Here is a 26,968-nt window from a genome sequence, read left to right as displayed (position 1 = left end):
CTCTCTCTCTCTCTCTCTCTCTCTCTCTCTCTCTCTCTCTCTCTTCCCCTCCCCCTCTCCGCTCCGCTCCGCCCAGCCAGAGCTCGGAGAACAACGTTAAAAAAAAAACACTCACACACACACAAGCACATGCACACGCACACGCACACGCACACGCACAGAAGCGACACAGCTGTATCACCGAGATACTGCCGTTCATTCGCCGTGGGCTATGCAGCCCTTAACCGAACCGCCAGCCTCTCGAGTCCTCGTCGCTCCTTCAGAAACAAAAGAGAGTCTCACCGTGTGGAGCGCGTCTCTCTCTCTCCACCTCGCCGTCTCCGAATAGCAGCAGAGCAGCGTTTCATTAAGAAACCGGGCGTCTCCGTTCTTGAATCTGTCATGCATATTACAATATAGTACATTATTATTAGTAGAAGTCGTAGCAGTATTGGGACTGAAGGATTTTTTTCCTGAATGGATGCATCGAATCGAGTGGAGATTGCTCCTCTCTACTCTGCGAGACCCCGCTCTTTGATCTGGAGCTCAGTGTATGTGTTTTATTGCAGTGCAATGATTCAGGGTAAGTCAAGTTATCCGTACTGTACCGTGTGTCTTTGCATTATCATTATCATTATTTATACTGCAGCCTCGCCTCTCAGTCATGTGCGTGCTGTATAGATATCCCAGCCTGTAGCTTAGTGTAGAGAAAACATCTGCTTAATCTGTATCTATAACATTCATATTTATATATTAATATAGTTTATGTGTTTGTTTAGTATATATATAAAAAGCCGGGCCAGCAGTGTGGAGTAGTGGTTAGGGCTCTGGACTCTTGACCGGAGGGTCGTGGGTTCAATCCCAGGTGGGGAACACTGCTGCTGTACCCTTGAGCAAGGTACTTTACCTAGATTGCTCCAGTAAAAACCCAACTGTATAAATGGGGAATTGTATGTAAAAATAATGTGATATCTTGTAACAATTGTAAGTCACCCTGGATAAGGGAGTCTGCTAAGAAATATATATATATATATATATGCGCTAGCGTTTGCTTTTATACTAAATACTAAACAGATTTAAGAATCCGAATTATAACAATGAATAATTCTCTCCGGACACCAAAACCCTAACTTTAAACTCAGTCTCCTATACCGCAGTCATTACACATCTAAAGTAGTTCATGTTTGGCAGCGAATACGCGTTTTGTTACATTTCGCGGTACCTTTGTGAGCACTGCGCGGAGCATACCATTATAAACGTATACACGTTTTCAGACAACTTAAGAACATAAGAAAGTTTACAAACGAGAGGAGGCCCCATTCGGCCCGTCTTGCTCGTTTGGTTGCTAGCAGCTTATTGATCCCAGAATCTCATCAAGCAGCTTCTTGAAGGATCCCAGGGTGTCAGCTTCAACAACATTACTGGGGGTTCCAGACCCTCACAATTCTCTGTGTAAAAAAAGTGCCTCCTATTTTCTGTTCTGAATGCCCCTTTATCTAATCTCCATTTGCGACCCCTGGTCCTTGTTTTTTTTTTTCAGGTCGAAAAAGTCCCCTGGGTCGACACTGTCTATACTTTTTAGGATTGTAAATGCTTCAATCAGATCACCACGTAGTCTTCTTTGTTCAAGACGGAATAGATTCACTTGTAATTTGATTACAAGCGTGTGACTCACATTTACACTTCATTTCCTTCATTCATTTGATTGATTTGAAAGGATGCAGGGTGGAGTCTCTCTCTCACACACACACACACACGCACGCACATCTGTCGGCCAGACTCTGCGTTCAGCTGTCAAGCTGCAAACGCATCTCTTTTTTCATTAATAGCACACACTGGGTGACATCAACGTGGCGTTTGAGATAAACTGTTTTCTCGGTTGTCTTTTGTTTCTGGGCGGTCTCGAGAACATACACGTTACTTTCCTGGCAAAGAGTCGGGTGCAGGAAGCCCCTGAATTTCCTGGTTTTCAGAGATCCGGTGTTTACAACGTTATGGACGCTGTGAAGGATCGCCCGGCCCGGACCCAGTATAGGATGAAAAACGGCTTATTGGACATCTGAATGGAAAGAAGCTGGGGGGCGGGGGGGGGGGGGAGTGGTAAGCGAGATAACGTCATGAACCTTCACCTATCCTGCCCGTCCATTCACGGCATAGGACTCCAATGTGGAGTTTTGAAAGAAACACATGCTTAAAGCAAACATGCATTTTCATTTTAAAAACATGTGGTTTAGGAAAAAAGCTACAACCGATCACTAAGAGGAGTGTCTGTTATAACTGAGCTAACTGGAGACGCACCGGTTAATCCTTCTGCAGTGGCTTAGGTCTGGTGTCACGCACACAACTGGGAAGCGAGATACATACACCCCTGACCACATAAGCACCCAGTACCTCATTCAGAGTCTGCATCTGAACCACAGTGTCGTTTCCCTGCTTGACGATCTACGGCTAGACCAAGGCTTCTCAGCTAACAAGCTGCACCGTTCAAATTACGGCCAGTTTGAAATCTGCAACTCTTTTTTTAAAATTGTTTTCAGCTCTTAAAGAGGTGCAGGTTTCAAGTTAGCTCTAACATTGTTTTGATAACAGAGCAGGATATATTTATAACCGCTGTATTAAGCAGATATCCGCAGAGGCCAGGCACTTTCTGCAAGAACGATCCAAGGTTGATTCAAAACTGTTTACTACACAACAAACACGAGTTTCCGTTTTAAAAATATATCTGACGCTACTGTACAGCGCTGACCGAAGGATTTGCATCATCACCCTGTAGAACGAACTCGTTTTGATTCGTAAAGTCGAATGAAACCTGCTGAATAATGTTGAACATATTGATTGACACACCTCTTTGTCGTTTTATAAAGGTAAATAAAGGACTTTAAAAAATGGTCTATTACTGATCGTGGCAGCGCTGTGACGTGTTCGGCGGTAATAAGGGAACTCCCTCATTTAAATAATTCACCCCGCCTCCAGTCTAGAGCCTTCAGTTATTATCTCGTAACAGTTATTATTTTATTATTATTATTTATTTCTTAGCAGACGCCCTTATCCAGGGCGACTTACAATTGTTACAAGATATCACATTATACATTATACAGATATCACATTATTTATTTTTACATACAATTACCCATTTATACAGTTGGGTTTTTATTGGAGCAATCTAGGTAAAGTACCTTGCTCAAGGGTACAGCAGCAGTGTCCCCCACCTGGGATTGAACCCACGACCCTCCGGTCAAGAGTCCAGAGCCCTGACCACTACTCCACACTGCTATTAACAGTTGTTAATAGTCAATAAACATTTTTTTTTTAAAAAAGCGTCTGCTAAAATAAACGACATTCTCTGACAAATCAGGCTGGTGAAATGCGGTCAAAACACAGAAACTCTCCAAAGCCAATCAAATTCTCACAATCTCTGAGGTTCTCTAATTTATTTTGATGGGCCTCTCAAATGATGCTCCTGAAGCACTGTGGGAGAAACCGAAAGACAAACACGGGGTGCTTCAAAAACTTGAGCAGTTAAAGAGAAATTGATTCGTACTTTATTATTATTTGTTTATTTAGCAGACGCCTTTATCCAAGGTGACTTACAGAGACTAGGGTGTGTGAACTATGCATCAGCTGCAGAGTCACTTACAACTACGTCTCACCCGAAAGACGGAGCACAAGGAGGTTGAGTGACTTGCTCAGGGTCACACAGTGAGTCAGTGGCTGAGGTGGGATTTGAACCGGGGACCTCCTGGTTACAAGCCCTTTTCTTTAACCACTGGACCACACAGCCTTCGTACCTGCGTCACAGAATATATGTTCCCCCCAGGAACAAAGATTCAGAGATATTTGTATATATATGAGTCACTTAGCAAACTTACAGAGGCCAGGGGGTGAACTCTGCATCATCAACAACTGCTGCTGCTGCTGCAGAGTCACTTCCAATAGGAGCTTGTTTGTTTTATGTCTCTGACAGGTCTAGCCTGCAAACACAGCTCCCAATTCTTCGGTTTCCTGTCTATATTTAAGAGAAACGTTTGAGAGATCTTTCAGACACGCAGGGAATGCGATTCGCAAAGCAGTTCTCAGCCAAAACAAGTGAAGCAAATAGTTCAGGGAATTTTTAAAATACTTCCAGGCTTGCTTCCTCGTTCACGGAGTCAGTCGATATTCTGAAGAGAAACCGGTTCTACCTGCCTGTGTCTCTGTTCAAGGGCAGAACAGTCCAGTTTACAGTAAAGGTTTATACCTGTGTGACGGAATTCATAGAATATTTCAGAGATGACACACCTGCCCCAAGATGTTCCCTTACTATTTCAGCAACGTGTGTCAGTAACTTTGGTTTCAAAAGTGGAGGGGGCATTTTCTGCTGCTAGGGCATATAGTTATACAAAAATAAATGTTTGTACACTTTTTCTGTTCTTAGACTTTTGCAAAGGAGGTCTGAGACAAGTGCACAGGGCATCTGAGCACAGGGCAGCAGTGTGGAGTAGTGGTCAGGGCTCTGGACTCTTGACCGGAGGGTCGTGGGTTCGATCCCAGGTAGGGGACACTGCTGCTGTACCCTTGAGCAAGGTACTTTACCTAGATTGCTCCAGTAAAAACCCAACTGTATAAATGGGTAATTATATGTAAAAATAATGTGATATCTTGTAACAATTGTAAGACGCCCTGGATAAGGGCGTCTGCTAAGAAATAAATAATAATATTAATAATAATGTTGTAATTGTGACCTCAATCAAGAGTTCAAATTGAAATATTTTGATGTTCGAAACCTTGTTTGCACGCAAATTTCGATCCAAGGGTGTTACTGTAGCGGGTGGATATTTACACAACAGATAAATTTAGACAAGGCAGGTCATGTGACTTGATGCCAGACAAGGCTTCGAAATCATGGATGATTCCAGAACAGCCAGTTTGTGGAGAGGGTGGATTAGACTTGTTTTTGTTTTCTGAATCTGTCTTTACCCGGCTTCGACCTGCTTTGGGGAGACAGAGAGAGAGAGAGAGTAGGTGTGGCTGGCAGAGTTGAAAGGTCACACTGTCACATGATTGCAACGGAATGAGGCGGGATGTCTGGTGCCTGGCAATTCAGATTCTCCAGATGAACCCAAAGAGGCTAAAACCGGGTCAAGGCAGATCTAGAGAAAAATGAACGCAGTTTTGAAGCCACAAAACCCAGAACCATGGGTTAAAAAACACCATCAAAATACAGGTTAATAAAACATGAACCCCTCAATACAAGTGCTTAATCTTTGGCAAGTGTAGCAGAGAAAATGACTGCTGTTTTATTTATAGCGGAAACACAAAGTCTGTTTTTTGCTGTGGGGTTTTGAAAGCCAGAATCTCTTGCTGATCGTCAATAGGCAGCGAGTGGTGTGCTAATCAAATACGAGTGTGGTGTGTGTGTGTGTGTGTGTGTGTGTGTGTGTGTGTGTGTGTGTGTGTGTGTGTGTGTGTGCTTGGTTTGTTAACAGTCGTGGTTTGAAAAAGAACATACGCTGTACTCTCTTGATGGGGTCTATTATTACAGCCTTGTCGTGTCTATTTAATCTGTGGTGGCTGCTTAAAATGAAATTAAACACGAGCGCACACACACACACACACACACACAGAGGCACATTCTTAACCTACTGTAGAATCTCCTGTTCTCTTTAACTTTGGAAGGAAACTGAGCTGTGGATGTATCTGCGTGTGAAGGCGCACACACAGCAAAGTCTGTCATACTTTTTTAAAAATTTATATTAGTTGGAGAACCGCTAATCCAATTGCCAGAGAACTTGTCATTAATGTTATTATTAACATTAATATTATTTAGCGCGAGATGTTGAGAATGTCAGATTCAGGCGATATTGGGGGATGTCTGTCTGTCTGTCTGACAGCTGTCTGTCTGTCACTCTTTTGAACCACTTATCCAATGGTGAAACATTTCACTGCTGATTCTTATTCATACTGTAGGTAGTGTGGCTATGCGTCGTGGTCATCAACCTCGCACTAATTGCTCTTTTTAACATTTACAGCTGTGGTTTATATTTTTCCTCAAAGCAATTACAGTTTCCGCAGGTACATTATATGACACACGGTTTTAATTTTGAAATATAAAAACGTTTCAGTGGTTTATTACATCCTGTAGGCAAGCAACGCACGTCATGGGACGAGGAAGTAGCTGTGGAGAATGCTCTTCAGTTCTCCTTCTTATAGTTTACTGAAAGAAGATCAAGTCCACCAAGTGTTGGGGACTGTAATCTGATTGCATTTTTCAGTAACTTGTAACTGTAATCTGATTACATTTTTCAGTAGTTTGTAACTAATCTGATTACGTTTTTCAGTAGTTTGTAACTGTAATCCGATTGCATTTTTCAGTAACTTGTAACTGTAATCTGATTACATTTTTCAGTAGCTTATAACTGTAATCTGATTACATTTTTCAGTAGCTTATAACTGTAATCCGATTGCATTTTTCAGTAATTTGTAACTGTAATCTGATTACATTTTTCAGTAGCTTGTAACTGTAATCTGATTACATTTTTCAGTATTTTATAACTGTAATCCGATTGCATTTTTCAGTAACTTGTAACTGTAATCTGATTACATTTTTCAGTAGTTTGTAACTGTAATCTGATTACATTTTCCAGTATCAGTAGTTTGTAACTGTAATCCGATTGCATTTTTCAGTAACTTGTAACTGTAATCTGATTACATTTTTCAGTAGTTTGTAACTGTAATCTGATTACATTTTTCAGTAGCTTGTAACTGTAATCTGATTACATTTTTCAGTAGTTTGTAACTGTAATCCGATTGCATTTTTCAGTAATTTGTAACTGTAATCTGATTACATTTTTCAGTAGTTTGTAACTGTAATCTGATTACATTTTTCAGTATCTTGTAACTGTAATCTGATTACATTTTTCAGTAGTTTGTAACTGTAATCCGATTGCATTTTTCAGTAACTTGTAACTGTAATCTGATTACATTTTTCAGTAGTTTGTAACTGTAATCCGATTACATTTTTCAGTAGCTTGTAACTGTAATCTGATTACATTTTTCAGTAGTTTGTAACTGTAATCCGATTGCATTTTTCAGTAACTTGTAACTGTAATCCGATTGCATTTTTCAGTAACTTGTAACTGTAATCTGATTACATTTTTCAGTAGCTTGTAACTGTAATCTGATTACATTTTTCAGTAGTTTGTAACTGTAATCTGATTACATTTTTCAGTATCTTGTAACTGTAATCTGATTACATTTTTCAGTAGTTTGTAACTGTAATCCGATTGCATTTTTCAGTAACTTGTAACTGTAATCTGATTACATTTTTCAGTAGTTTGTAACTGTAATCCGATTACATTTTTCAGTATCTTGTAACTGTAATCTGATTACATTTTTCAGTAGTTTGTAACTGTAATCCGATTGCATTTTTCAGTAACTTGTAACTGTAATCTGATTACATTTTTCAGTAGTTTGTAACTGTAATCTGATTACATTTTTCAGTAGTTTGTAACTGTAATCCGATTACATTTTTCAGTAGCTTGTAACTGTAATCTGATTACATTTTTCAGTAGTTTGTAACTGTAATCCGATTGCATTTTTCAGTAACTTGTAACTGTAATCCGATTACATTTTTCAGTAGCTTGTAACTGTAATCTGATTACATTTTTCAGTAGTTTGTAACTGTAATCCGATTGCATTTTTCAGTAACTTGTAACTGTAATCCGATTGCATTTTTCAGTAACTTGTAACTGTAATCTGATTACATTTTTCAGTAGCTTGTAACTGTAATCCGATTACATTTTTCAGTAGCTTGTAACTGTAACGGTTCCTTTTTTCAGATAGGTCACGAAACGTGCTAACGGATTACATTTTACCTGAAAAAAATGACCTAACATTAAGTCACATTTAAATAAAGGACTGCGCCTAACGCACCAAACCAGAAAGCGCTTCAGCAGCGCGAGTCGAGCCTCCCGCGTCACACGAACGCGCCTCTCGGATCATCTCGCTAGCACACAGTGTCACAGGAGGGAAGGAGCGGGTTCGATAGCCGGGTCTTCAGAGAATATTTCCAGCTGCAGCCTGACCAAACTGAAAACAATATCTCTGTAATGTGATCCGGAGAACTATCTGTAACTGTGACTAGTTGGATTAGACACTGTTACTGCAGGTTTGTTTATTACTGTTGTGGTTCCACTTCTCTTAAACAAGAAGTCCCTTTGTGTGAATATGGAAGTGGTCCCTCATTGAAGTTATATAACAAACATACTGCAGCTACTGAATGCTTGAATAGCCTTGATGTTTGAATTGATCTTTGATGTAGGGAACCAGCCAGCCTGTGTCTCATTATCTGGCACAGGTAACCTGCATATCAAGAATAACAATTTCACTGCTTAACGTTTGCAAAAAGGGAAATTTTCAGATAAGCAGGTAAGGAAATGTATTCAAAACAGCCAGTATGCTAATTCTTCACAATGGCTGTGTGTGTTACAATGGACAACGGCATTGCACAGTCAAGTGTAATAAAAAGCACAGGCGAGCATTGTAAATCCCATGCAAATTGACTGCAGTAAAGACCACTTTATTAGGATCTCTACTTTCCTTTCAAAGCTGCCCATTAGAGACCTATCGAAAATGTATGAAACTATTTTGTTAGCTGCAATAAACAGTGGATACATATTCATCTGTGTCTCTGGTTTTCCCTACAGGAAGTGAAGATGCCTGACCTCGCGCTGACCTCTCTGTAGAAGCCAGGATGTCCGTCGCTGAGTCTATGCCCCTCCCCCGGCCACGCCCCCGTGAGAGACGGTCCCGCCCCCCTGTCAAACCAAAACCCGCCATCCCATGCAAACCGAGCCTCTCCAGCTCCCCTGAGAACGGACTGAGAGAGCCCGCCCTGCCCCTCCTCCCGAACGAGACACGGCGCCCCCTAGCAGTCAGCCGCTCCGGCGCGGAGAGAGCGGAGGAGAGAGAGAGCGCCGGGAAGGTGCAGAGGATTCTGAATCACTTCAGACAGCAGGAGAAGGAGAACGTCGTGAAGGATGCTGGGAAATGCCCCTCTCCGGTTTCCGCCAAGCCCCCCAAACCGCTCAGGGGGGGCTGTGCCCCCCCCTCGGAGCCCCCCGCCCCGCAGCCGGCGCTGGAAAAGCCCCCGCTCCCTCCCAAAGAGAAGAGGAAAGAGCAGGGGGAGCACGAGGCAGGGAGGGGGGGCGACAAACCAGGTACCCCCTTCTTTCTTTCCCTTTCTTTCCCTCTCTGTGCTTTACAATGCTTCCCTATGCTTTACCAGACCTCTCTGTGCTTTACAATGCTTCCCTATGCTTTACCACACCTCTCTGTGCTTTACAATGCTTCCATATGCTTTACCAGACCTCTCTGTGCTTTACAATGCTTCCCTATGCTTTACCAGACATCTCTGTGCTTAACAATGCTTCCCTATGCTTTACCAGACCTCTCTGTGCTTTACAATGCTTCCCTATGCTTTACCACACCTCTCTGTGCTTTACAATGCTTCCCTATGCTTTACCAGACCTCTCTGTGCTTTACAATGCTTCCCTATGCTTTACCACACCTCTCTGTGCTTTACAATGCTTCCCTATGCTTTACCAGACCTCTCTGTGCTTTACAATGCTTCCCTATGCTTTACCAGACCTCTCTGTGCTTTATTACACTTTGCTATGCTTTTACTATGAGACACCCTTATAAGGGTTTACCTTTTCAGGAGGAATTGTTTTTGAAAGCTGGCTGACTCTCACAGTCAGCTGACTCTAATCATGTACATATAAAGCAGGAGGTGCCAGGCTGTCAGATAGAGTTGTAGCTCAGGTTTGCCTCAGGCCAGATCTCTTACACACATGACTCTGCAAACTCCTTCATTGATTGTGCGCTGGCTTCTGCCTTGTCTTTTTATGAGTCATAGTGAGCCAGTAAAAAGGTGTGCAAAGGTGTGACAGACTCGGGACAGAGGGAAGGAGACGCTTCTTCACACAGAGAGTGGGGAGGGGATGGAATGGGTTACCTAGTCATGCTGTTGATGCTGAATCACTGGGATCCCTTCCTCCCAGTCCCTCCTCAGCTCCACTAGAGCCACACTGCTTCCCTCCCTCCCAGTCCCTCCTCAGCTCCACTAGAGCCACACTGCTTCCCTCCCTCCCAGTCCCTCCTCAGCTCCACTAGAGCCACACTGCCTCCCTCCCTCCCAGTCCCTCCTCAGCTCCACTAGAGCCACACTGCCTCCCTCCCTCCCAGTCCCTCCTCAGCTCCACTAGAACCACACTGCCTCCCTCCCTCCCAGTCCCTCCTCAGCTCCACTAGAACCGCACTGCCTCCCTCCCTCCCAGTCCCTCCTCAGCTCCACTAGAGCCACACTGCCTCCCTCCCTCCCAGTCCCTCCTCAGCTCCACTAGAGCCACACTGCTTCCCTCCCTCCCAGTCCCTCCTCAGCTCCACTAGAGCCACACTGCTTCCCTCCCTCCCAGTCTCTCCTCAGCTCCACTAGAGCCACACTGCTTCCCTCCCTCCCAGTCCCTCCTCAGCTCCACTAGAACCACACTGCCTCCCTCCCTCCCAGTCTCTCCTCAGCTCCACTAGAGCCACACTGCTTCCCTCCCTCCCAGTCCCTCCTCAGCTCCACTAGAGCCACACTGCTTCCCTCCCTCCCAGTCCCTCCTCAGCTCCACTAGAACCACACTGCCTCCCTCCCTCCCAGTCCCTCCTCAGCTCCACTAGAGCCACACTGCTTCCCTCCCTCCCAGTCTCTCCTCAGCTCCACTAGAGCCACACTGCTTCCCTCCCTCCCAGTCCCTCCTCAGCTCCACTAGAGCCACACTGCTTCCCTCCCTCCCAGTCTCTCCTCAGCTCCACTAGAGCCACACTGCTTCCCTCCCTCCCAGTCCCTCCTCAGCTCCACTAGAACCACACTGCCTCCCTCCCTCCCAGTCTCTCCTCAGCTCCACTAGAGCCACACTGCTTCCCTCCCTCCCAGTCCCTCCTCAGCTCCACTAGAGCCACACTGCTTCCCTCCCTCCCAGTCCCTCCTCAGCTCCACTAGAACCACACTGCCTCCCTCCCTCCCAGTCTCTCCTCAGCTCCACTAGAACCACACTGCCTCCCTCCCTCTTAATCTCTGAACTCTAAACAATAGAAACTTTATTAAAATTGCTCTCTGCTCAGATGTCTGAAACTACACAGTGGAAAGTCTGAGTTGCCACGGTAACCGAGGAAATCAAAGCAGGAAGTCTCTCCTGGTTGTGTTTCTGTTTCCTGTTTCCCCTTATAATAATATATATATATTTTTTCAATTTTTTTTTTTTTTAATCTTTAGACCCGGATGGGAAGGAGGCAGAGTCCCAACTTCAGTCAAACGGCAGCAGCGTGGAGGCAGGCAGATCTCTGCCTCCCCCCGGTGGCTGCCAGAGGGACTGCTCTTGTCTGTGTCACCAGAAGCGGGCCGGAATGATTCTCGTGTGGGTGCCAGCGGGAGAGTCTCAGGGAGAGGAGGAAGAGAGGGACACAGACTCCTTCTCAGAGGAGGAGACCCAAATGGTCCAGGACAGCCCAGCTGGGGGTCAGTCCGGCTCCAACTCCCAGAGTTCTCAGGAAATACCTGAAAGCTCTGTGACGTATTCTGAAATGACCTTCGAAGTGCCCAGCCTGGACAGGGAGAAAACAGAGACCCCTGACTCACCCGCAGAGGAGGATCCCGTCTACGAATCGACCATCGAAACCTGTAGGCCTGAGGTCGCCAAGGAAACGTCAGCCAGGGTTCCGAAGCCTCCCAGGAAGTTCAAGCAGCCCCCCCAGGCTTCCTCGTCAACGGAGAGAGAGGTGGAGGAGGAGGAGGAGGAGGAGGAAGAGCCGCCCCCCGCACTCCCCCCCAGACTGCCCCGCAAGCCCCCCCGGCCAGCCTCGGTGCCACACGGTGGCCAGGGAGCGGTATTGCAGGCGGAGAGCAGGCAATCTCTCAATCTCACCCCCGGCAGCCCCGCTGTGGTCAGACGGTCTTGCTCCCCTTGTCCAGAGGAAGGGGTTCCGTCTTCACTGTCCCGGGACCCCTCGAAAGGTACGGGAGCGATTTTTTTTTTTTTATCAGCATTCTGTTCTGAAGTAATCATGACATCATCCACAGAATTCTTGAGAAGTTTACTGTGCTGTGTTCTTTATTTTTCTTGAAGGGCTTTTCCCCCAAAACGTCCAAAAATTAATTATTTTGGAAATGATTTAAACCTTTTGTGCACATAAAATGTCTGTCCACTGCATTATTACCTCGTACAGTACAGAAGAATAAAGGAAAATAAATGGATCAATATTATTATTTGTTTATTTAGCAGACGCCTTTATCCAAGGCGACTTACAGAGACTAGGGTGTGTGAACTATGCATCAGCTGCAGAGTCACTTACAACTACGTCTCGCCCGAAAGACGAAGCACAAGGAGGTGAAGTGACTTGCTCAGGGTCACACAATGAGTCAGTGGCTGAGGTGGGATTTGAACCGGGGACCTCCTGGTTACAAGCCCTTTTCTTTAACCACTGGACCACACAGCCTCATAAACCCGCAATAGCCTGCGTATTTAAATAGACAGGAATCACAGATTGTTACATCATTGTAGTAAATGACATCACAAACACATTCACAGATTTCAATAGGAATAATGGAGTGTGGTTACCATGGCATCAAATACCTAGAAGTACCTCCGCTGTTTGTTTTCAGTCACGCTGATAAAGGCGTGTTAAACAGACCGGAACTTCGGGAAGCTGGCTCTTTTGAACAAAAACTTTATACATATATATTGTTATGTACTTATGTTCTGTATTTCCTGCAGATGAGGGAGATGAGATCGGAAGTGACTGGGATGAACTTGATGATATAAAAGACATCAGGTAAACATTTCCAATGCATAACCCCCTACTGCTGCATGTAGGACTGGGATTCGGAGCTCGAGGTGGGGAGCAGGTTTCCGGGGGGGGGGGTAGGGGGGGAGTCGTCCCACAGCTCGGATTGGGGAATGTAAACAAACTGGGCTGTCAACCTATAGGTCGATAAGTGCAGCTGAATGGCCTCCTCTCTGGCTTCTGTAGGATTTCTAGAAAGCTTGCTGTAGTTGTGTTTGAACTAGCTGGTAATGCTTGTGTGATAACGATATAAAACCCAGCAGGAGACGCAAGAACAGTGTTTAAACTCCTAGTATCTCTCTTTATTATTAACGAGTCATTTAGCAGACACTGTTATCCAAAGCGACTTACAGAGTCTATGCGGGGTGAACTCTGCTTCATCAACAACTGCTGCTGCTGCTGCTGCAGTGTCACTTCCAATAGGAGCTCGTTTGTTTTACGTCTCATCCAAAGGACAGAGCACAAGGAGGTTCAGTGAATTGCTCAGGGTCACACACACACAGGGAGTCAGTGGCTGAGCCGGGATTTGAACCTCCTTTTCTCTAATCACTGGACCAACAAGCCTCTCTCTCTCTCTCTCTCTCTCTCTCTCTCTCTCTCTCTCTCTCTCTCTCTCTCTCTCTCTCTCTCTCTCTCTCTCTCTCTCTCTTCCAGTGAGCCGATTCTAACTCGACGGGTGTCGATAGACTGGGAGGCCAAACTTCAGGATGGTAAGGAAAAACCGATCCCATCGGGGGAAACAAGGCATTCACTGGGACTGTGTTTTTTTTCTTGTTTTTTTTAAGGTTTTATGTTGTGTTCAGTTTAAATTGGTGTTAAATACGGTGCATCTTAAATATGTTGCTTTATTGGTACACGACATTAAGGGATTGGGTTGGTGGATTGGTTGGTTGGTGGGTGGGTTGTTGGTGGGTGGGTTGGTGGGTAGGTGGGTGGGTTGTTTGGTGGGTAGGTAGGTGGGTGGGTTGGTTGGTGGGTGGGTGGGTTGTTTGGTGGGTAGGTAGGTGGGTGGGTTGGTTGGTGGGTTGGTTGGTTGTGTGGTGGGTGGGTTGGTTGGTTGTGTGGTTGGTGGATTGGTTGGTTGGTGGGTGGGTTGTTGGTGGGTGGGTTGGTTGGTTGTGTGGTGGGTGGGTTGGTTGGTTGTGTGGTTGGTGGATTGGTTGGTTGGTGGGTGGGTTGTTGGTGGGTGGGTTGGCTGGTGGGTGGGTGGGTTGTTTGGTGGGTAGGTAGGTGGGTTGGTTGGTGGTTGGTGGGTTGGTTGGTGGGTTGGTTGGTGGTTGGTTGGGTGGTGGGTAGGTGGGTGGGTTGGTTGGTGGGTTGTTTGGTGGGTAGGTGGGTGGGTTGGTTGGTGGGTTGGGTGGTGGGTTGGTGGTTGGTTGGTTGGTTGTGTGGTAGGTGGGTAGGTGGGTGGGTTGGTGGGTGGGTTGGTTGGTTGGTGGGTAGGTGGGTGGGTTGGTGGGTCGGTTGGTTGGTTGGTGGGTTGGTTGGTGGGTTGGTGGGTGGGTTGGTTGGTAGGTTGTTTGGTGGGTAGGTGGGTTGGTTGGTGGTTGGTGGGTTGGTTGGTGGGTAGGTGGGTGGGTTGGTTGGTGGGTTGGTGGGTGGGTTGGTTGGTAGGTTGTTTGGTGGGTAGGTGGGTTGGTTGGTGGTTGGTGGGTTGGTTGGTGGGTAGGTGGGTGGGTTGGTTGGTGGGTTGGTGGTTGGTTGGTTGGTTGTGTGGTAGGTGGGTAGGTGGGTGGGTTGGTGGGTCGGTTGGTTGGTTGGGTTTTGAACTGACCCTATACCTTTGTATGATGTTCGCCATCATTCTGAATGAACAATATGTTCCAAAAAGAACACAGGCAACCGCTTCATCATTGATTGGTACTCGGTTGTAAAAGTGAGGGAAGGACAGCTGTTCTGTTCGCTTCCCCACAGAGCCGCTGTACCAGACCTACCGGGAGACGGTCATCTCCAAGGAGATCAAGCGACAGTCTGTGTCCCGTAACCTCAGCAAGACCAGCTGGGACTACAGCAGCGAGCCCTCGAGCCAGGGCCCCCCCCGGGGCCAGGTCCGGACGGGGCCCCCTCAGAGCTCCCTGTGGCAGGAGCTGCAGTCCGTGCGCGAGAGCGGGGTGCTGGCGGAACTCACCCTCGCAGAGTGCAAGTTCCAGGAGGTGAGGAGGGCCACCAGGGGGCAGTGTTTGAATGGCTCTGAAACAAGAGCAGCGTACAGCTCTGACCACAAGTTTTACATCATCACTCTCTATATAGAATGAACTAATTTTGCTTCATAAAGTGGAATGAAACCTGCTGAATAATGTTACGTTAGCATATCGCTTTGTAGTTTACAACATACCACATATCATTTTGCAGTGATTGCATAAAAGATCTAAATGATGTTAATTTGTCACTGAATTGAAGTTTCTTTTAGTATTTCTATATTCAGGACGATCAAGTGTTTAATACTGGATGGTAGTGCTGTTTATATCTCTCCTGGCAGGTCTCGGGCGATCGTTACTTTGTCAATTGAGAGAGCCTTTTTGTATAAGCCATGGCTCTCTCTGAAACCATCCTGCGGCCCCCAGTTTGGGAACCCCCAAAGACTATTTCACCCCAAATTTCTTACTAACTCGTGTCCCTGTGTCTCCCCTCTCCCTCTCTCTCCCTCCTCCTCTCCCTCTCCCCATCTCTCTCCCTCTCTTCTCCTCTCCCCCGCTCTCCTCCTCTCCCCCTCTCTCCTCCTCTCCCCTCTCTCTTCCTCTCCCCTCCCTCTCTCCCCCTCTCCCTCCCCTTCTCTCTCTCCCCCTCACCTCTCCCCCCTCCTCCCCACTCTCTCCACCCTCTCTCCCCCTCTCCACCCTCTCTCCTCTCCCTCTCCCTCTCCCTCCCCCTCCCCCTCCCCGCGGTGTTTCAGAGCATGTTCGAGGTGCTGACGTCCGAAGCCTCGTACCTGCGCTCTCTCAACGTGCTGACGGATCACTTCCTGGACTCGCGGGAGCTCAGCGACACCATCATCATCCGCGAGAGGAAGATCCTCTTCTCCAACATCACCCGGGTCAAGGAGGTCAGCGAGAGGTCAGTGACGAGCACCCACGCACCCACACGCGCTCCCGGGAGCACACCGACTGATGATGTCATCCTCGCGAGCACCACGCACAAAACAAGAGGGTCGAGTTCCCGTCGGGGGGGGTGGGGGGAATGGATTTTGTGTGTCAAGCAGGGTCGGCTCAGAGTCGCTGCTGAGTTTGATGTTTCATGATTGTGTTGTGTTTTTTCTAACTCCTTGTGTTTCGTGTTGTTTGCTGTGGTGGTGTAGCGAGCCTCTTGCCAGGTCGCTGGAAATGAGAATTTGTTCTCAATTGACACACTCTGGCTACATAAAGGTTTTGATTGACTTCATATAACCATCTCTGACTTTACCTCTGGTCCAGCTGGGAGCTTTTAAACAACAAGCCTTTCAGAGGACTTAAAATAGATTCCGAAATTGTATCCAATCACAGCAGTCCCTCAGTTGAAGCCCCGCCCTCCCCCCCTCAAGTCTTTTCCTCTAAGGGATCTAGACTCAACCCAAACAAAATATCTTAAAATCTGTGCAAGCAGACTAATGCCAGGGCTTAAGCTGTTAAAATGGGCTTAAAGAACCGAATCTATTTAGCTTAGCGGAAAGAAGAATCAGGGAGGACTTGATTGAAGTCATCTTAAAAGGCGTTGACGTAGTTAACCCAAGTCAACACCAGAGGACACAGCTGGAAAGTGGAGACTCAGGACAGAGGGAAGGAGACGCTTCTTCACACAGAGAGCGGTGAGGTGAGGGGATGGAATGGGTTACCTAGCCGTGCTGTCGATGCTGAATTACTGGGATCCTTTAAGACCCGGCTTGACACGGTTCTGAGATCAATCAGCTGCTCTGAACCGGACCAGCGCTGACGGGCTGAATTGAGTTATTCTGCGGTTATAAGGAGGGGTCTGTCTGTCCGTACATCCACCGCACATTTTTCACAGTTACATTTTTCCATGCGTCTCGAGAAATTAGCGATTCAACAGTTCATTGCCGTTTCCTGCTCTGCGCATACCGTCCGCTTCTGGATGGCACTGCCATGCAACGGGAGGCTGATTTCCGTCCCCGGACCGAGTGCTTTCCCCGGTCGTGACCCCGTCTCTCCCGGCAGGTTCCTGAAGGATCTGGAGGAGAGGGTGGAGGAAAGCCTTGTGATCTCGGATATCTGTGATATTATCCATTACCACGCCCAGCACCACTTCCCCGTGTACATCGACTACGTGAGGAACCAGATCTACCAGGAGAAGACCTACAGCGCCCTCATGTGAGCGTTGACTGTATTGCAGGGGGGTCCCCCTCCTCCCAATTCTAAATTGGGAGAAAATAATAAAAAAATAATTGGCGACGACTAAATTATAAATAAATAAATAAATAAATAAATAAATAAATAAATAATGGGTTTTTTAGTGGACAGAGCTGTAATGTGTCTCTCTCCCTCTCTCCACCTCCCTGTTCTCCCTCTCTTCCCCTTGTCCCTCCCCCTCACTCTCACCCCGTCTCTTCCCCTCCTCTCTCTGCCCCGTCCCTTTCTCTCCATCTCCCCATCTCGCTCTCCCTCTCTCCCTCCTCTCTTCCCCTTGTCCCTCCATCTCTCTGCCCTCTCTCACCCCGTCCCTTCTCCCCCTCTCTCTGCCCCCTCTCTCTCCACCTCCCCTTTCTCCCTCTCTTCCCCCTTGTCCTTCCCTCTCTCTGCCCCCATCCCTAACCCTCACCCTCCCTCTGCCCCCTCTCACCCCGTCCCTCACCCTCCCTCTGCCCCCTCTCTCTCACCCCCTCACCCTCACCCTCACCCTCACCCTCACCCTCCCTCTGCCCCCTCTCTCTCACCCCCTGTCCCTTCCCCTCCTCTCTCTGCCCCCCTCCCTCCCTCTCTCTATCTCAGGGAGAGGAATGTGCAGTTTGCCTCAGTGATCACTCGTCTGCAGGAGTCCCCACAGTGCCAGCGGCTGCCCTTCATGTCCTTCCTGCTGCTTCCCTTCCAGAGAATCACCCGCATCAGGATGCTGGTGGAGGTAACCGGCCGCGGCGCCACTCCCAATCAGTCTGGGCTCGGTTTATTAAGTGGGGATAGGCCAGTGGTTAAAGAAAGGGGTCTTGATACCAGGAGGTTCAAATCCCGGCTCAGCCACTGACTCCCTGTGTGTGACCCTGAGCAAGTCACTGAACCTCCCTGTGCTCCGTCCTTCGGATGAGACGTCAAACAAATGAGGTCCTATTGGAAGTGACTCTGCAGCAGCAGCAGCAGTTGTTGATGATGCATAGTTCAGCCCCCCGGTCTCTGGAAGTTGCTTTGGATAAAAGCGTCTGCTAAATGCCAGATGACTAATTACTCATTAATAAAGATCTGTGAGCAGCTGTGGGGCGGTAGCATTGCAGTCAAGGCAGCCGACACAGTGGCTTAGCGCTGGTAGAAATGAATGAAGATAAAACCTTCAAACAAACTACGCAAAGAGATGCATCCCAGTCCGATCACAGCCCACTGCTGCTGGTCACATTCCCAAACCAGCGCACACACCCTAGAGCCGAGTCAATTTATCCCGAGTCAATGAGGTGTTTCTTCCAGGGACGGGACACTGCTGACGCTGCCCTGCCTTGGTTTTGTTTTTAACAGAACATCCTGAAGAGGACGGAGGAGGGGACCAGCGAGGAGCAGAATGCGTCCAGAGCCCTGGTCTCTGTGTCCAAGGTAAGGGAGCTGCAGAGATGCAGAGAGGGTCGCTGGGATACGTGACCAGGCTGCTGTTTTATAATCTTCTGGAATAGAGGCTGTCTGTGACGTGACGCGATCAGCACAGCGTTATACAACCACACCATTACAAACAGCCTACCAGCCTCCCTATGCTTTACCAGACCTCTCTGTGCTTTACAATGCTTCCCTATGCTTTACCAGACCTCTCTGTGCTTTACAATGCTTCCCTATGCTTTACCAGACCTCTCTGTGCTTTACAATGCTTCCCTATGCTTTACCAGACCTCTCTGTGCTTTACAATGCTTACCTATGCTTTACCAGACCTCTCTGTGCTTTACAATGCTTCTCTATGCTTTACCACACCTCTCTGTGCTTTACAATGCTTCCCTATGCTTTACCAGACCTCTCTGTGCTTTACAATGCTTCCCTATGCTTTACCAGACCTCTCTGTGCTTTACAATGCTTCTCTATGCTTTACCACACCTCTCTGTGCTTTACAATGCTTCCCTATGCTTTACCAGACCTCTCTGTGCTTTACAATGCTTCCCTATGCTTTACCACACCTCTCTGTGCTTTACAATGCTTCCCTATGCTTTACCATACCTCTCTGTGCTTTACAATGCTTCCCTATGCTTTACCAGACCTCTCTGTGCTTTACAATGCTTCCCTATGCTTTACCAGACCTCTCTGTGCTTTACAATGCTTCCCTATGCTTTACCAGACCTCTCTGTGCTTTACAATGCTTCCCTATGCTTTACCAGACCTCTCTGTGCTTTACAATGCTTCCCTATGCTTTACCAGACCTCTCTGTGCTTTACAATGCTTCCCTATGCTTTACCACACCTCTCTGTGCTTTACAATGCTTCCCTGTGCTTTACCAGACCTCTCTGTGCTTTACAATGCTCCCCTATGCTTTACCACACCTCTCTGTGCTTTACAATGCTTCCCTATGCTTTACCAGACCTCTCTAGGCTTTACAATGCTTCCCTATGCTTTACCAGACCTCTCTAGGCTTTACAATGCTTCCCTATGCTTTACCACACCTCTCTGTGCTTTACAATGCTTCCCTATGCTTTACCACACCTCTCTGTGCTTTACAATGCTTCCCTATGCTTTACCAGACCTCTCTAGGCTTTACAATGCTTCCCTATGCTTTACCACACCTCTCTGTGCTTTACAATGCTTCCCTATGCTTTACCAGACCTCTCTGTGCTTTACAATGCTTCCCTATGCTTTACCAGACCTCTCTGTGCTTTACAATGCTTCCCTATGCTTTACCAGACCTCTCTGTGCTTTACAATGCTTCCCTATGCTTTACCAGACCTCTCTGTGCTTTACAATGCTTCCCTATGCTTTACCAGACCTCTCTGTGCTTTACAATGCTTCCCTATGCTTTACCAGACCTCTCTGTGCTTTACAATGCTTCCCTATGCTTTACCACACCTCTCTGTGCTTTACAATGCTTCCCTATGCTTTACCAGACCTCTCTGTGCTTTACAATGCTTCCCTATGCTTTACCACACCTCTCTGTGCTTTACAATGCTCCCCTATGCTTTACCAGACCTCTCTGTGCTTTACAATGCTTCCCTATGCTTTACCAGACCTCTCTGTGCTTTACAATGCTTCCCTATGCTTTACCACACCTCTCTGTGTTTTACAATGCTTCCCTATGCTTTACCAGACCTCTCTGTGCTTTACAATGCTTCCCTATGCTTTACCAGACCTCTCTGTGCTTTACAATGCTCCCCTATGCTTTACCAGACCTCTCTGTGCTTTACAATGCTTCCCTATGCTTTACCAGACCTCTCTGTGCTTTACAATGCTTCCCTATGCTTTACCAGACCTCTCTGTGCTTTACAATGCTTCCCTATGCTTTACCAGACCTCTCTGTGCTTTACAATGCTTCCCTATGCTTTACCAGACCTCTCTGTGCTTTACAATGCTTCCCTATGCTTTACCAGACCTCTCTGTGCTTTACAATGCTTCCCTATGCTTTACCATACCTCTCTGTGCTTTACAATGCTTCCCTATGCTTTACCAGACCTCTCTGTGCTTTACAATGCTTCCCTATGCTTTACCAGACCTCTCTGTGCTTTACAATGCTTCCCTATGCTTTACCATACCTCTCTGTGCTTTACAATGCTTCCCTATGCTTTACCAGACCTCTCTGTGCTTTACAATGCTTCCCTATGCTTTACCAGACCTCTCTGTGCTTTACAATGCTTCCCTATGCTTTACCATACCTCTCTGTGCTTTACAATGCTTCCCTATGCTTTACCATACCTCTCTGTGCTTTACAATGCTTCCCTATGCTTTACCACACCTCTCTGTGCTTTACAATGCTTCCCTATGCTTTACCACACCTCTCTGTGCTTTACAATGCTTCCCTATGCTTTACCAGACCTCTCTGTGCTTTACAATGCTTAGCTCTATCATGCTGTCACTATTACACGTTACTATACTTTGGTTAACTTTTATAAAGTCATCATGATTTTTTTATTTATTTTGTAATTTCTCCCCACCCCAGATCATCGCGGAGTGCAACAGCGAGGTGGGGAAGATGAAGCAGGTGGAGGAGCTGATCCACATCGCCAAGAGCGTGGAGTTCGACAAGCTGAAAGTGAGCGCGAGTCAGGGGCATGGCCCACTTCCGCATTGCTGTGTGGTCCAGTGGTTAAAGAAACGGGCTTGTAACCAGGAGGTCCCCGGTTCAAATCCCACCTCAGCCACTGACTCATTGTGTATAGTTATTGTATTTCTTGCTCTTATTGTATTACTTGTATTGTAACACTTGAAGTGTATTTGCTTACGATTGTAAGTCGCCCTGGATAAGGGCGTCTGCTAAGAAATAAATAATAATAATAATAATAATAATAATTGTGTGACCCTGAGCAAGTCACTTCACCTCCTTGTGCTCCGTCTTTCCGCTGATGCATAGTTCACACACCCTGGTTAAAGGCGTCTGCTAAATAAACTAATAATAATAATAATAATAATAATTGAGGTTAAAGCGCTTGCACAGCCACAAAAGGGTTAAACGATGTCCGTCTTCTGCCCGTCGTTCAGTATCACGAAAAGAGGAACGGACAGCACTCGACGGAGTGGACAGGATTTACAGGATGACCATAAAATGATCATAACTGCATAACCTGTCCTAGACAACATGCCAATAGATGTGGCAACAGAGAACCTCTTCAAATATCCTCCCCCCCCCCCCACCACCCCCACAGTAGTTCAATTAAAAGGGGAAATCATTTGTAGTCGCAATTTCTTTTTGTTCCTAAAAAAAATAAATATTTGAGAACAGGCCTTGTTTTAGGACAGCGCTCTTGAAGCCTGGGTGTTTATTTGCCTGATGCCCGCTCTTCTTGTGCGCAGGCCCTGCCTCTCATCTCTCAGACCCGATACCTGGAGAAGCGAGGGGAGCTGTTGGAGGCGGTGAGGGGGGGCACCCTGTTCAGCTCCAGGCCCAGGTTCAGCCCGGTCTACCTCTTCCTCTTCAATGACCTGCTTCTCATCACCAACAAGAAGAGGTGAGAGCCAGAAAGGAAATGAGACCAGACTTCCTTCCACAGCTCTGGACAAAAGCTTAGCATCACCTAGAATTGTAGGATTGAGACATCATTACTGTTTAGATATTTTATTTAACATCATGTTGTCGTGATGTTAAATAAATAAAAAAAACTATGAAATGATATCGCAAAAAGGCTACCGGAAGCCATAATTGTAGTGTTTCATGTTAGATTTTCAACTTTAAATAATAATAATAATAATAATAATAATAATAATAATAATGAAGCCTATTTTCAACTTGTAAATTTGTCAAAACGTTTGTCATTGAATTCAAGTTTCATTTAGTATTATAAGCTCACCACTGTTAAGTGTTTAATAGTATTTTGATGTTTCTTGTTTTTTTTCTCGCTCTCTGTTGCCCCCTAGTGGTGATCGCTATGTGGTGGTTGACCATGCCCATCGATCTCTGGTTCAGGTTCAGTCCAATAAGGAGACGTCTCTGGGCCCCGGGCTGGATCACTGCTTCTACTTGACTATCTTGGAGAACCACCAGGGCAAGATGATGGAGCGTCTTCTCAAAGCACCCAACCAGTCAGTATCCCCCCAACTCCAACCCCAACCAGTCAGTATCCCCCCAACCCCAACCCTAACCCTAACCCCAACCCCAACTCCAACCCCAACCAGTCAGTATCCCCCCAACCCCAACTCCAACCCCAACCAGTCAGTATCCCCCCAACCCCAACCCCAACTCCAACCAGTCAGTATCCCCCCAACCCCAACCCCAACCCCAACCCCAACCAGTCAGTATCCCCTCCAACCCCACCCCCAACACCAACTCCAACCCCAACCAGTCAGTATCCCCCCAACCCCAACCCCAACTCCAACCAGTCAGTATCCCCCCAACCCCAACCCTAACCCTAACCCCAACCCCAACCCCAACCAGTCAGTATCCCCTCCAACCCCACCCCCAACACCAACAACAACCCCAACCAGTCAGTATCCCCCCAAACCCAAACGCAAATCCCACCCCCAACCAGTCAGTATCCACTCCAACCCCAACCGTAACCCCAACCCCAACTCCAACTCCAACCCCAACCCTAACCCCCACCCACAACCCAAACCAGTCAATATCCCCTCCAACCCCAACCCTAACCCCCAAACCCAAAGCCCAACCCCAACCATAACCCCAACCAGTCAGTATCTTGTACACTTTTCAGACGGTTCTGTAACTCCTAGTGGATGTAATAAAGCCAGATGTTTTGACCGGCGGGATTTTTGGTTTCCGGTTTGTTCCTCAGATCAGATATGCATCGCTGGATGGCAGCGTTCCCTAATCCTGGTGATCCGGAGAAATCCAATGATGAGACTATTTACGAGGATTGGGGTGAGTAAACCACAGACTGTCCCATACTGTCCTGTACTAACATAACATAGACTCTGATATTGATGCGATCCAGCCCTCTGAAATGTCTTTATAATATATAGCGCTAGACCCTGATATTGATGCGATCCAGCCCTCTGAAATGTCTTTATAATATATAGCACTAGACCCTGATATTGATGCGATCCAGCCCTCTGAAATGTCTTTATAATATACAGCGCTAGACCCTGATATTGATGCGATCCAGCCCTCTGAAATGTCTTTATAATATACAGCACTAGACCCTGATATTGATGCGATCCAGCCCTCTGAAATGTCTTTATAATATACAGCACTAGACCGATATTGATGCGATCCAGCCCTCTGAAATGTCTTTATAATATACAGCACTAGACCCTGATATTGATGCGATCCAGCCCTCTGAAATGTTTTTATAATATACAGCGCTAGACCCTGATATTGAGGCGATCCAGCCCTCTGAAATGTCTTTATAATATACAGCACTAGACCCTGATATTGAGGCGATCCAGCCCTCTGAAATGTCTTTATAATATACAGCACTAGACCCTGATATTGATGCGATCCAGCCCTCTGAAATGTCTTTATAATATACAGCACTAGACCCTGATATTGATGCGATCCAGCCCTCTGAAATGTCTTTATAATATACAGCGCTAGACCCTGATATTGATGCGATCCAGCCCTCTGAAATGTCTTTATAATATATAGCACTAGACCCTGATATTGATGCGATCCAGCCCTCTGAAATGTCTTTATAATATGCAGCAGACCTTGATAAGGATGTGTAGGGTACTGTTTAACTCTCTCTCCCTCTCAGACTGTCCACAGGTCCAGTGTATCGAGGCATACTCAGCCCAGCAGGCTGACGAGTTGAGTTTGGAGCGCACCGATATCGTCAATGTGCTGAGGAAGACGACAGAAGGTGAGCGAGCAGGCCTGATTCAACGGTAGCAGAGGAAAACACAAACAAATTCTGGGATCCTCCTTATAGACCCAGTAAATCCATGCATTTCTGACTCCATGCACTCCCTCCCTCCCTCTCTCATTCTACACTCTGTCACCTCCTCCCTCTCTCCCCTCCTCCTTCTCCACCTCTCCCTCTCTCTCATCCCCCTCTCCCTCCCTCCTCCCCCTCTCCCTGTCTATCTCCCCCTACCCCTTCTCACCCACCTCTCTCCCTTTCTCACCTCCCCCTTCTCCACCTCTCGTTCTCTCTCCCTCTCTCATCCCCTTCTCCCTCCTTCCTCCCCCTCTCCCTGTCCCTGTCTATCTCCCCCTACCCCTTCTCCCCACCTCTCCCTCCTCTCCCCCTCTCGCTGCAGGCTGGTGTGAGGGGATTCGCCTGGCTGATGGTCAGAAGGGCTGGTTCCCGGGCAGCATTGTCCAGGAGATCACCAACGAGCACGTGCGCCGGCGGAACCTCCGCGAGCGGTACCGCGTCATCCAGGCAGCCGAGCAGATGACCAAGAGCAGGACCATCTCCTAGCGGACTGAGCCAGGCACTGCGCCAAGGCCCCCAGCCCCTCCCTGCGCGTTCTACAGGGCAGCACATAAATACTGTAACGAGTGACAGCTCCGTGCTGCAGTCCACTTGCCAGCTCTTTATTATTTATTTCTTAGCAGACTTTCTTAAGCTCTTTCTTAAAGGACTGGGACAGACGGCTGACACAGCAGGCTCTCGGTTGGCAGACGGTTCCTTAATGTTTCAAAAAGTCACGCGGCCGTGCCTTTACCAGGGGAGACTATCGGGGACCCCTGCGCTCCCGACTGTGTGACTCCCCCCTGCACACCACGCGGCCGTGCCTTTACCAGGGGAGAAAATTGGGAGGCCATTATTGATCTCAGAATCTCATCAAGCAGCTTCTTGAAGGATCCCAGGGTGTCAGCTTCAACAACATTACTGGGGAGTTGGTTCCAGACCCTCACAATTCTCTGTGTAAAAAAAGTGCCTCCTATTTTCTGTTCCGAACACCCCTTTATCTAATCTCCGTTTGTGACCCCTGGTCCTTGTTTCTTTTTTTCAGGTTGAAAAAGTCTCTTGGGTCAACATTGTCAATACCTTTCAGATCGCCGCGTAGTCTCCTTTGTCCAAGACTGAATAGATTCAATTATTTTAGCCTGTCTGCATACGACATGCCTTTTAAACCTGGTATAATTCTGGTTGCTCTTCTTTGCACTCTTTCTAGAGCAGCAATATCCTTTTTGTAGCGTGGTGACCAGAACTGAACACAATATATGAAGCTTTGGCATAAACAGACCCAAGCTTCAAGCAGTATGCTTGGTGCAGGACTGAGGTGATATAATATACTGATATATTCAGTATGGTGACATAATCGCTTGCAACGGAGCCATCTGATTGGCTAGAAAGCCTGTACAGTGCATTCTAGTTTATAATAATGAAATTCCCAGCAGGATCCTTTTATGCTTTTTGTATTTTTTTTTTTTTTCCCCCAACAACTCCGCAGGTCGACGTGTGATGAATCTGGCAAACAAAACAGAGCCTGATTTTCAAAAAACGACTGTTTTAGACGTGCTAATTAAGTCGCAGTTCTCTGTGGTTAAGGATAATAATTTTATCAAAGCACCGTTTGACCTAAGCGAATGTTTTTAATGCTCTTCCAAAAACAGTCCTTAGGAAAAAAAACTTATCCTTACAGGGATGGAGGAAATAAGACTCCAAATCCGTAGTAGTTTGATCCATTCCTGAGTTTAATCAGACCTGAGCGTGTGACCTTTACACTGTGGCTAATCAGGCTCATAGTAAAACCTGGAATGGATGAAACTGCTATGCAACAGGAGTCTTATTTCCATCCCTGTATGATCATATTCATGCTGTATTGGGACACGCTTTATTTTAGGTGGAACTTTTTTTTTTAATTAACTGGCCTTGGGACAAATTCACGAATGGTCAATTTAATGTACAGTAAACCTATTTATGAACTAATAGGAAAAATATCCTATCTTCAGACAGTATGATCAGTTCCAACTCAGTCTTGTCATTGAAATTGTGTCTGTTTAAAGACATTTTAAGGACTGCAGAGATGTTTAGCAAACAAGACCAGCTTTTACATTATTATAACTTTGATTTCTTTGTGTATACATTGGTTATTATATTAGCTATTAACACAGAACGAGCAGCATTTGTCAATGTTTTTAACAGCTGATGGATGCTGAAACTGCCCTTAAAATAAAGTGCGACTCAGAGCTGTTTTAGTACTGTAGCTGTATATATATATATATGAAGATTTTAATACAAAGAGTGTGTTTTGAGTAAGGAAATATAATCTTAATGTTACATTAAATGCAACCTGTTCATTTCAACCCTTTTTTTTTTTTCAAATGCGCTGAATTATAAATATCTTTGCAGGGGAAAGAACAACACAGGAATAAAACATGATAGAAATCAAGCATTTGTTTTTATTCATCAAACTGTTTACAGTAACAATAATAAAACAAGCCTTTTTTTTATAAATTAAACTAA

General features: G+C 46.5%; 1 protein-coding gene across 1 annotated transcript; it reads left to right on the top strand.

Moving 5' to 3' along the window:
* Positions 1–112: 112 nt before the first annotated feature.
* On the top strand, positions 113–26,964 carry LOC117404631 (rho guanine nucleotide exchange factor 15). Its single transcript, XM_059015384.1, has 16 exons — positions 113–562; positions 8,664–9,176; positions 11,279–12,016; positions 12,777–12,834; positions 13,501–13,556; positions 14,761–14,999; positions 15,740–15,900; positions 16,995–17,147; positions 17,766–17,895; positions 18,495–18,569; positions 21,100–21,192; positions 21,951–22,105; positions 22,512–22,676; positions 23,384–23,469; positions 24,305–24,409; positions 24,810–26,964. The coding sequence occupies exons 2-16, from the start codon at positions 8,711–8,713 to the stop codon at positions 24,971–24,973; spliced, it is 2,844 nt and encodes a 947-aa protein (XP_058871367.1). The 5' UTR covers positions 113–562; positions 8,664–8,710; the 3' UTR covers positions 24,974–26,964.
* Positions 26,965–26,968: the final 4 nt, after the last annotated feature.

The sequence above is a fragment of the Acipenser ruthenus genome, chromosome 50 (genome assembly GCF_902713425.1).
Source record: "Acipenser ruthenus chromosome 50, fAciRut3.2 maternal haplotype, whole genome shotgun sequence".
In the NCBI taxonomy this organism is placed as follows: domain Eukaryota; kingdom Metazoa; phylum Chordata; class Actinopteri; order Acipenseriformes; family Acipenseridae; genus Acipenser; species Acipenser ruthenus.
Note: the sequence above shows the minus strand (reverse complement) of the source record. Positions and strands in the feature narration are given on the sequence as shown.

Coding starts and splice junctions, on each gene's coding strand:
- LOC117404631 (XM_059015384.1), top strand. CDS start 8,711: ATGTCCGTCGCTGAGTCTATGCCCCTCCCCCGGCCACGCCCCCGTGAG. Junction 22,106..22,511: donor CTCATCACCAACAAGAAGAG/GTGAGAGCCAGA, acceptor GTTGCCCCCTAG/TGGTGATCGCTATGTGGTGG. Junction 24,410..24,809: donor GCTGAGGAAGACGACAGAAG/GTGAGCGAGCAG, acceptor CTCTCGCTGCAG/GCTGGTGTGAGGGGATTCGC.